At 45.9% G+C, this 10,744-nt stretch overlaps 1 protein-coding gene across 5 annotated transcripts in view; it reads right to left on the bottom strand.

The window, feature by feature from the left end:
• Positions 1 to 4,001: 4,001 nt before the first annotated feature.
• PIGQ (phosphatidylinositol glycan anchor biosynthesis class Q) overlaps positions 4,002 to 10,744 on the bottom strand; it is a 64,455-nt gene continuing 57,712 nt past the window's right edge. For all 5 annotated transcript variants that reach the window (XM_025191559.1, XM_025191558.1, XM_025191557.1 and 2 more), the window contains exon 11: positions 4,002 to 9,312. In XM_025191559.1, coding sequence (XP_025047344.1) covers positions 9,160 to 9,312 — 153 coding nt within the window. In that variant the 3' untranslated portion in view covers positions 4,002 to 9,159. The remainder of the gene's footprint in view (positions 9,313 to 10,744) is intronic.

Genomic DNA, 10,744 nt, shown 5'->3' with positions numbered 1-10,744 from the left:
ACAGGATCTTCTCCCACAAGTGCTGAATCCTGATCAGTAATATTCATTCAAAGGAACACAGTGTATTAGCTCCCACCCCTGGCCCCCGAAGATGGGTGTGGATTTTGCCATTGACTACAAAGAAAAGCAAGGCCTGGAGGTAAGATTCTGCTTAAACTCCACTCCACTCTCCAGGACCTTGGACTGTCCTTCAGTTGTACACCTAGAACTAGGCTGATATCTTTGCCTGTGTTGGTAGCATCTTACTCCATACACATTCCATCGGAGTTGCTGGAACCACTTGTAGAGCAAAGCCTAAACCAAAGTAAGAGGCTCAGAATGTGGGCCTTGGTGAATACATGGAAGCAGTTGTTGATGCATTGGATGAAGCACAGTAGCTCACTCCTAACCTAACGAGAGTGGACGGAGCAGACTCCAACTCCTTTCTCATGAGTCTTCCCCTGCATGCTTGCTGATGCAGAGCCTAGAGCCTGGCGACTTCCCCATGCCCAATGCAACATCACGATCAGGAATGTCAGCTGCCATCAGGCAAGTTATAAAAGAAGCAAGCACGTACTTTTGCGAAAAATAGCTTTATTCTCGCATCATTAAAAGAGATTTACATTCTGACTAAAATAGACAATTTAAAAATGGCTGCCAAGAGCACAAAGGTCCCCGTTATTAACTCATAAAATGCAAACACAAAACGTTGGGCAATGCAGTGCTACCCTGAACCCTGTCTCTCAACCCAACTTGTACCTGTGGCAGCACAGCAAGTCCATCTGGGATCCCCCCCACCAGAGCAGGCATTATGGTTATGATGAACTTTCTTACAGGGAGTACAAGTCAGTTATATTTATTAGGCCAAGCACTAACCTGTTAAGCCAGGCTGCTTTTTAAAATGGGGCTATGGTGCGAAGCAAGTTTTATCTTTAATGGCATAACTAAGGTGTTTTAGAACAAACACCAGTCTCATTTGTACAGGAACATTTTGTTCCCACATAGCAGTTAGACAGCAGATAATGTTAATGAAATGCAAAATCTACCACCACTTTTTAACTAGCCCTACATCTCTTTCTCTCTCTCCCTCCCCGTCTCCCCTCAACACGCAGTCTCACTTTCTCCAAATGGTTGTGCAAACCTTTTCTGGTATCATAACTTAAAGGAAAATTTAAAGTTGGAGGTTTTTGTAGCACAGCTGTTGTAAAATCTTCACACATTTCCATAATACCAGGTTTCTCACAGCACATTACAAAACTACACAAGATCCTTCCCAACACTCAAATGCATCTTCAGGCATTGAGTTGGGGGGGAGGAGGGGACAGGGAACTTGCTGGCTAGGGATTATATATGTTCAGGCTTCCTAACAGAAGGCTTGCTTTCTGAAAGTCATCTTCACCCCATTGACAATGAAATGTTACCCTTTGTAGTTTTCAATGGCTGTAATCACATACACTCTCTTGATCATTCATTTGGCTGATGTTCTGAAAAACAGCAGCATTCTAAGGACTTCTTGTTCAGAATTAGAACCTGGATGTAGCGGAAGCCTTGGAGACCATGTTCAAGGCTGTACCAGGATGCAGATCCAGAGCACTGCATGCCTGCAAGCTGCTCTTCTGATGTATAATGGTGGAAATATGCACCCAGATGCAATAGTGATGGGGGCCTTAGAAGTCTCTTAATAAAACATAAGTTTAGCTCCTTGTTGCGAGATTTGTGTCATTTATTACTCTCTTACGTGATCCACAGACTGGCTGTTTTCGGGTTTGGATCTGATCAAATCCAAAATCACAAGATTTGAGAGGGAAAGAAATAGAAATCGGCTCTGATTAGAGGTGCTGGTCTTAGCCCATCTCCAGTTTAATGTAACAAGATGCTCTTATCTCTATGTCTAACCACAGGGTAGATGAAATCAATAGCACTGTACAGGATTTTCAAGATATTCAAGTCGGAAGGTGACATCTCAGCAGTGTAACTATGAAGCATAGGGCAGAAGGAAAGCAGCTTGCTGTCTGAATCAGGGCAGAACAGAGCCTTCTGGATCCTTCCCACGCTGCTAGAGAACGCATCTAGAAACCAAAGGAAAATGTCACAACTCCTTTGTGAAGCCTGGATTCTGCAAGTATAGGCGAAGGGGAAGCCCCTCCCCTGGGGTTTCTAAGGCCCAGGTTAGAGACATTGACATCAATGTAACTCGCTGCTGTAGCCACCTTCATGCAAACCTCACACTTAAACACACTGCAGTGGCATCACTGTGATGTCATCTGAACAGTTCCTGCTTTAAGCTCCATTTTACCTCAAAGCTGTATGTCTTGGATACGATTTGAACAAAGACAGCTACACTGATGCAGTTAGACCATGAACCTGATGGTGTTTAACACCGAAAAATGCAAGGTTCTCCACTTTGGGAAGAAAAACCTGCAGCATGCTTATAGACTCGGCAGTGCTATGCCAGTTAGCACCACGGGTGAAAGGGACTTGGGGGTCATGATTGACCACAAGATGAACATGAGCCTTCAGCGTGATGCTGCAGCTAGTAAAGCGAACAAAATGCTGGCTTGCATCCATAGATGCTTCTCACGCAAATCCCAGGACATCATTCTCCCGTTGTACTCGGCCTTGGTGAGGCCGCAGCTGGAGTACTGTGTCCAGTTTTGGGCCCCACAATTCAAAAAGGATGTGGAGAAGCTTGAGACAGTGCAGAGGAGAACCAAAGGCATGATCAAGGGTCAGGAAAACAGACCTTATGAAGAGAGGCTGAGAACCATGGGACTCTTCAGTCTGGAAAAGCGCAGGCTCAGGGGTGATCTGGTGGCCACCTATAACTTTATCAGGGGTGACCACCAGCATCTGAGGGAACGTCTGTCACCAGAGCGCCCCAAGGGACGATAAGGTCGAATGGTCACAAACTCCTTCATGACCATTTTATGCTGGACATAAGGAAGAACGCTTCTTTACTGTCTGAGCCCCCAAGGTTTGGAATAGACTGCTGCCAGAGGTGGTTCAAGCACCTACTTTGAACGCCTTCAAGAGACAATTGGATGTTTATCTTGCTGGGATCCTATGATCCCTGCTGACTTCCTTCCCCTAGGGCAGGACTTGATGATCTTCCGAGGTCCCTTCCAGCCCTAATGTCTATGAAATCTACGAAACCACTGCAAGCTTCTCTAATTTACCACCCAGATGCTTCAAAGTCCCACCTTCAACACACATTGAAGTGGAAATCAGTATCTGGGCCAATTTACATGTCATACAACCCCACTATTTTAGTGTTTTTGATGTCATGAAGGCAGAACAGAGCTCCCTGTGTTGTCCTATTCTACCTCAGAGCTGGCAGGCAGCTCATCAGCCAACTGATCCTCAGGAAGCTCTGAGTAACCTAGCCCACCAGGTGGTTTTGAGCAGTAGGGGGTCTCCAGCTGAGATCTATCAGTAAGATGGATGCTTTCTTTGAGAGATGTCTGACATCCTGTTCCTGATAGTGTGAGACTTGCAGGATATTTCACTTTAGTACACTGCCTATTTCTATCTACTAATTACAATAGCTATGCAGCTGTGTAGCTACAATATCTATGTAACTGCCCTGTACACTATAATCATACATCAGTTTTAACAAGAGGTCCTTGCATGTGAAATGTTTATGGAGAGGGGAGCGGGGCAAAGAAACAGGAAACAGATCAGTGCTGATAACTACAATCTACATTACCCTCACTGGAAGTGATGCAACATGCAATGAGAGCTTTTAATATACTGCATCACTCTTTGGATCTTGGTTTCCAGATTGTAGAAAGTGTCTGTGTATGCAGGTATGTATGATAACAGCTGTACATATACCTGTGTAACAAGGCTTAAGTCCAACTGCAGGACTGCGCTAGGGAAAACCCCAAACCCACAAACTGAGGCTTTTTTCCAACTGAATTACAGAACTATTTCCTTTTCACAACATCATGGTGTTTTGGCCATGGGAGGAGAGTTTTTATCAATAGCAAAATCGCCAGATAAGGATGACAGCACAGCATGTATTTATGTGCAATGTAGGGTTTTTTTTAAATCACACCAAACATGAAGAACCAGATCATGTGTCATATATGAACTGGCACTTTAAAGGGGAAGAGATAATGAAGAGGAAGTCTATTAATAAAGAGCATATATACAAGATCACAGTCCTTCAAAGATGTGCTTCAGTCAATGTTTGTCATCCTGTTACAGAAACAGGTGGGGTGGGGAAGAGAAGGGATGAAAGGTTCAACTTCCCAGGTCAAGGTCTGAATAGGCACTGTCTTCTTAAGTCAGCACTACAGTACATGGAGCTCTTCACCCTTTGCAAAGAAATATTAGTAGTGGACACAGCCTGTTTTAGGATGGAAGAAGATGCTGATCTCACTGTAGAAGATGGCTCCTAGCTAGCATGACTGAAACTGGCTTGAGATTTCCTGACCTGGGCAGATATTGCTCTGTTCCAGTGGCTCTCAGCCCATAACCAGAAAAGGTTTAACAAATGACCTTCCTACACTGGAGCCTTTTTAAAAGACAGAGGTAACCAACCATGAGGTGGCAGAAAGAATACAAGCTCCTATCAATGATACAGAGAAGCTGGAGTGTCAGTAGCAATCTGGAGCTCAGTAAAGATAGTTTTGGCAGGGCAGTGAGTGACAGAGGTGGTTTTCATATCTATGTTGTGCACTCAAAACAGGGTGACTCTGTGCCTCAGGAAATTCAGTTTTTTAGGAGGCCATATGTCAGCTTTACTGGTACTTTACAATTCTTAAATCAATGTCACAGTCTTGAGAGAGCTAATTTAATGCTGGAGCATCTAGTAAACTTGGCACTTTCCCAATACAAAGGTCATGTTTGTTGGGTTTAATGGCTCTGTGGTATCCCTTGGGGTGAAAGAATTGCTCAATCCCAACATGCAGCTGTGATTATGACTGTCCTAAATAAGCTGCTTTGCCTCACAGAAAGAATGTCTGAAAAAGCCATTAGCAGACATTGTCTTGGCAGGACAAAAGAAAACACCTCACAACATTCAAGAAACTGAGTTGGGCATTGGGGGATATGAGTGTGTGTGATACCAGTAGATATGGCACCATAGTAGAAAGACAGTCCTTGGAAAGAATACAGGAGCATAGCACTGGAATGGACCTCCTTGGCTCATCAAGTCTAGCCTCTTGCTATCGCAGGCACCACGCTGTGTGGTGCTATTGCTGGCACCACATTGCAGGTACCACATTGTGTACCTTTTCAAGCCCCATCTTGGAAGTTGTTTGTGTTTTTTCCCTGACTACTCTGACTGGAAGTTTCTTCCAGAATCTCACTGCTCTTAGTTTGGAGCCTTCTTCGATTTTCAGCCCAAGTTTCTTCACAGCTAGTTTAAAAGTATTTGTTTGCAGGACTACGTTATCCTTTATCTTGAGCGCCTCTTCCCCACTAAGCCAGAAGTGTCAAACACCCTTTTGGATCCAGCCCCTGGGCTCCATGTAGGCTGGGTCTGGAAGTGGTGGTGGCAAATGGCAGTGGCTGTGTGAGTTAATGCAACCATCGCTCACCCCTGCCACTGTTGAGCATTGCTAACAGGGTTCCATGTCCAGGATTTTGGCAGCGGGCCCCACCCCTGAATTTTCAGGCCCTCTACAAGCCCTACAGGCCACGTGACATGGCTCCATGGGCCAGATCTGGCCTGTAGGCTGTAAGGTTGAGACTGATGCTCTAAGCTAAATAACTAAGAGACTGGAGGCCAAACTTTTTTTTCCTGGTTTCAGGAAAGAATCACATCAAACTAACAGGATCCAACCTTGTGAAAAGCTAGAGGCACTGAAGATATGAAGCACTGGTGACAGTAACAGTGAAACAGCTATTCTTCCTTCTCAAAGCATCTTCTTTCTGTGTACATCCAGAGTCCCATCTGTACAGTAGAACTTTACCACAGCTAGCACCAAGGCACACACTGTGAGAGCAAGCCAAAATCTTTTCCAGTTTTCATTGCAGAATTTTTATAAGAAAAATTCCGGTGGCTAGGTCACTCAGACAACCTCACTGTCTTCATATTCTACTCTGATGCCTGCCACTGAAGATAATAAGGTAGAGAAAGAAACTTTCCTTGGTGGCAGGTTGTCCCAAAATGGCTTACTGCAGAGTTTTATGAACCTTCTTTGAAGGATACACCATTTGCCAGTGTCCGAGATGCTATACGGGACAAGGTAGACCACTCATCTGATCCAGGCTCATATATCAAATGTTTCTACTTCAATCTGAGGACAGTGGTGTGATCCAAGTGTTTTCAGTAGGGCTTAATAAATGTAAAGAAAGGTAATTCTTAAGATGAGTAAAGGCATTAAAATCTGGCTTAAAGGAAAGAAGGGAAATTTGAAAGGGCTATTCTATCACAGAGAGACTGATTGTGAACAGCTTACAAGAAAAGTCTCAATGGCGATTAAGCATTCACCATTGTAAGGGGTCACAATCTGGCCTTAATTAGGCCAACAGGAAAATAATTGTTTGTACATGGTATACTCGCGATGTTCCACAACAGTCCAAATGCTGAAGCCAATACTGGTATTTTACATACTGAACATCAAAGATCAACTCAGAACTTGATGCTGCCTGTAGCCACCTACAAATCAACATTTCATTCAAAATCTGTAGTGATATTAGGTTGGTTTTTCCAAGATAGTTTCTTTCAATAACATTTTTTGGCTCAAAAAAAAGCAGAAAATGTTGTTTTGGCAGCTCTAGCCCCCCAAACTTATTGTTAGCTCTGAGGTAACTCCCCTGCACTTTGCCCTTACAAAAACCTAGATGGCCATGTACATCTCCATCAACGTTCACTCTTGCCTACTAAGGATTGCTTTTGGGAAGGTCTTAACCAAATGCCCCTGTAAACAGATTCATTTTTTTCAGATCATGCCTGCGGACAAAGGGGTGAAGGCCGTACTCTGAGAGGATTTCATACTCATGTATGTGTGGGTAAAAAGAGTTTAAAATCTCAAAGCATTATGCATACAACAGGTCAAATCTTCCTCCCTCCAAGTACCCAGGTTAGACAATGTGTGGAATATATGGATTCTTCCTTCACTGCCCTATGGAGTGCCAGTTGTGCTCCATTTGGACAACCACTGAAGCCCTAAAGCTGCAACATATTCTCTCCCTAGTAGGCTCTGCTCTTATGTGGGACAATGGCCAGAGGCGATATATGGAAGTATTCCAACTAGATCCCATTTCCCTCAGTCCTGTCTCCCTACACCCAGCTGCAGAGGAATGCAGGGGCAGAGTTTGCAGTCTGGACACCACAACTCCTCTCTTCCTCCCCCATGCCAGTTCCTGAAAACAGCACTTTTTGAAGAAGATGGGGCAGGATTTAACTTATAGGAATTGCACCAGACTGGTCTTGTATAAGTGCTCTCTAGCGACCTTCAAGCGCACACCTGGTTCCGACTGCAAGGTGTGTCCCTGGGCCCTGTGCGTTGGGTCGCGTTCAACCCCGAGGGAGACCCCAACACTCGCCTGCCACAACCTGTCTTTTCTTCATTGGTGGGGTTCCTCCTTGGGGCTTCTTGCAGACCAGGTGCTGCCCTTTGCGAGCATTCTTGGGACTCCACCTCCCCTACACCCCAGCCATACGCCAGCCCTCAGGACCACTGGATGATGGGTCGCTGGCCCATCCCTTTTTGATGTTCTCGTTCGCTCTCTTCTCTCCTTGTCCGTCCCTCAATGACCTTTCACCCCAGATGATGACAAGGTGGGGGATCGTTCTCGTCTCTGCGCCTGTTCTCCCTCTTGAGGCTTCTGCTGTGCTACCTCGGTCCTCTCTCTTGGCTCGGGGTTACTTGGGGTTACCTCCCCCCACCCAGTCCAGGTTCCATGCACCCCCTGAAATAAAGTAATTAAAAAAAAAGAAGAGAAGAATAATTGGGGTACGGGCTTCTGCCCACCCCACTCATGGGTCCGGCGTCTGTGGTCCATGAGAGCCCTCAACACCGTCCCTCCTTGGCCTGGCTGCCCTGCCGAGCCGGGTGTGTAATTCTTCTAATGCGGTCAAGACCCCTCCTGCAGGTCTCCGTCCAGCCTCCTTCCGAGCTGTCAACCCCGTGGAGTCGCAGCTTGGGGAGCAGCTTTGCCCTCTGGCTTCAGCATTGCTGCCCCTATCTCCATTTTCCCATCACTGGCTTTTAAATCTTCTGGGCAGTGGTTTTTGCTGACGTCATCCACCAGTGCCATTCTCAGCCAGCAATAAAAGCGGCTGATGAACCGCACCGGCAGCCCTTCTTGGCGTGGCTCTGCTTCTCCTAGGGACAGTAAGCCTTCTTTTCAGGGCTTTCTATTTCTTTTTTTGGGAGGGTCAGCCCTGTCTCGGGTCCCACCGGAGGAGGCTGCTCTGGTGCCTCCATTTTTGTCCCCCTGGGACAGGAATCTTTTCACTCACCAGCTTACTGCATCCATATGGCCCTAAGAACTCATACAGAAAGACACACAGAACATCAAGCCATTTAGGACCTACTTCCTGGACTACACTGTATGCTGGTTCTATGAGGCACTGATGGCTTTATTCTTGGCTTTAAAAATATCCTTTACCCCTGCACCACCAGGCAGGCACCTCAGGATCTAGGGTAGAATAACATTCCATTAGTAGCCTGGAAACCAAATCAATTCTATGAGCATCTTTACTTGTGCTCGGGGGTGAAGAGGTGTATTTTAATTAGAGTGGCTCTCAAGAGCCACTCTAATTAAAACGCCTAAGGCATCTCATGTATTCAGTGTCCTGTACTTCAAAATGATGGTGGGGGTGCTTTAACTAAAGCTTGTTCAATGAGCTTTAGTTAAAGCACCCCTACTGCCAGTTCGAAATGCAAGGACACTGAATATACAAGATGGTGAGGCTGCTGAAGCATTCTAATTAGAACACTCCAGCAGACTTGATTAAAATGAACTAATTAGAATGAACTCATTAGAACATGCCAGAGCAGGCATCAGGCACATGTATAGGTGCCCAACGAGACCATATAGGAAGAGGAAATCTGAAGAAGAACACACATAATACTCCCTCTTTAACAGTTCAGCCCTTCCTGCTCAGGACCGAAGCAAGGATCTGGCAGCTGCTGGCCCCGTGCTGTCTTTGGCCCAGGAGCTGCGGGGTTAAATGTTTGTCTTGGCTGCATCTTTCCTGGCCGGTTCCTTGCCTTCTGTTTAGTCCTGCTTCTCCCCTTTGTGCTTCCAAGGGTAGATTAGCTCTCCCAGGAACAACTTTTTGCAGAGAGACCCCCAGGAATCCTTAGGGTAACAGCTGTAGGTTGGGAGCCTGTATGTCTGCACCACGCTGCCATAGGACAGAGGGTTTATCTGGAAGTAGAGAAGAAGAAAGAGGGAAAGTAGCAATGAAAACTGACAATGGTGAGAATTACAGACAGTTGGCACCCAAGGCCCCAATGTGTTGCCCAAGAATGAACAAATGAATCCTCCCAATATCCCTTAGGAAGGTATTATCATCCTTATTTTACAGGTGAGGAAACAGATGATTTGGCAACCGTTGATCCTTCTGGATCATAGTGTATGTCTGAGAGGTCACCCAGACTTTCGATGCATACACCTAGACAGGAATATGGAGGAATGGAGGCTGCCCAAACCTTCCAACCCCCTTTAGGCCATGGAGACAAAATCCAAAGGCCAGACTGAGTCCAGAAATTTGGTGCCTCCATGGCTGTAGGAAACAGAGGCATGATCCTAAATGTTAGTGGGGTTTGAGCGCACTGCCAACCCACCTTTCCCCTCCCTCCCACTCGGCACGTCAAAATGGCATGGCACTTTAACCATGACCCTTTAGTTGACTGCAATAATGGAGAGAGGCTTAGTTCTGCGAGCAACTGAATGCCCTTTTGAAGATGTTTTCTTGTGTTCTCTTGCACTTTTCTGGACTCTGCCTGTGAGCTATCTTCTTCAGTGACTCTATTCTGCAAGTTGCAGAGTGCTCCCTCTGGCCCTGACCCAGCAATGCACTTTATCTACACTCAGGTCCTACTCAACGGGGTGTTGAGTCCTGATGGATACAGGCCACCAAATATGTCACATTAATATACAATGACATTATAAAATTAATTATCTTTGACTGGATTTACATCTTGTTTGTAGCTGCTTTCTACCAATATCCTAGTGTAGTGGGGAGGGGGAGGGGGGACAACCGTTTTGGCAGACATGCCACAAATTAGCCGTGAATCATCCCCAGGCCACTACAAACTCCTTCCCCTGCCCAATCTGCTGCTCTCCTTTCTGCTCTCAGCCTTATACTTTGTTCCTGACCCACTGTTCTGATTTTTTCTTCCTTCCTTGTGCTCTGTACCTGCTTTGCTTCCTGCCTTGTCTGCCACTGTGCTGCGTGCCCTCACCCCTGATCTGCTACATGTCACGCAAAGAGGCTTCCCATGAAAGTGATGCTTGGGGTATCAATGTACAATTTATGGATTCTGAGTGGAGGTAGGAAATGGCTGTCTCACTGAATGACTCAGCTGATGTAGTGTCAGTCATCAACTGTCAGGCTACATCATGTCTCACGAGACCAGGAATGATGGACATTTATTAAGCTTTGATGGGAGTTCCTGAGAACAATGGTATGGCTGAAGCCTACAGAAACCAGTCCACTCTGCTAAGACAGGGTTTGAACAATGGACTTACTACAGAACCTGGACAGGGGACTCAGGAAGACATAGGAAGTTTAGGCTGGGAAAGGGAGGGGGCAGGGCATGCTTTTCTAGCAGACAGACCAGCCAAGGAAGAGGAA

Source organism: Alligator sinensis, unplaced genomic scaffold, assembly GCF_000455745.1.
Source record: "Alligator sinensis unplaced genomic scaffold, ASM45574v1 scaffold449_2, whole genome shotgun sequence".
Lineage (NCBI taxonomy): Eukaryota > Metazoa > Chordata > Crocodylia > Alligatoridae > Alligator > Alligator sinensis.
Note: the sequence above shows the minus strand (reverse complement) of the source record. Positions and strands in the feature narration are given on the sequence as shown.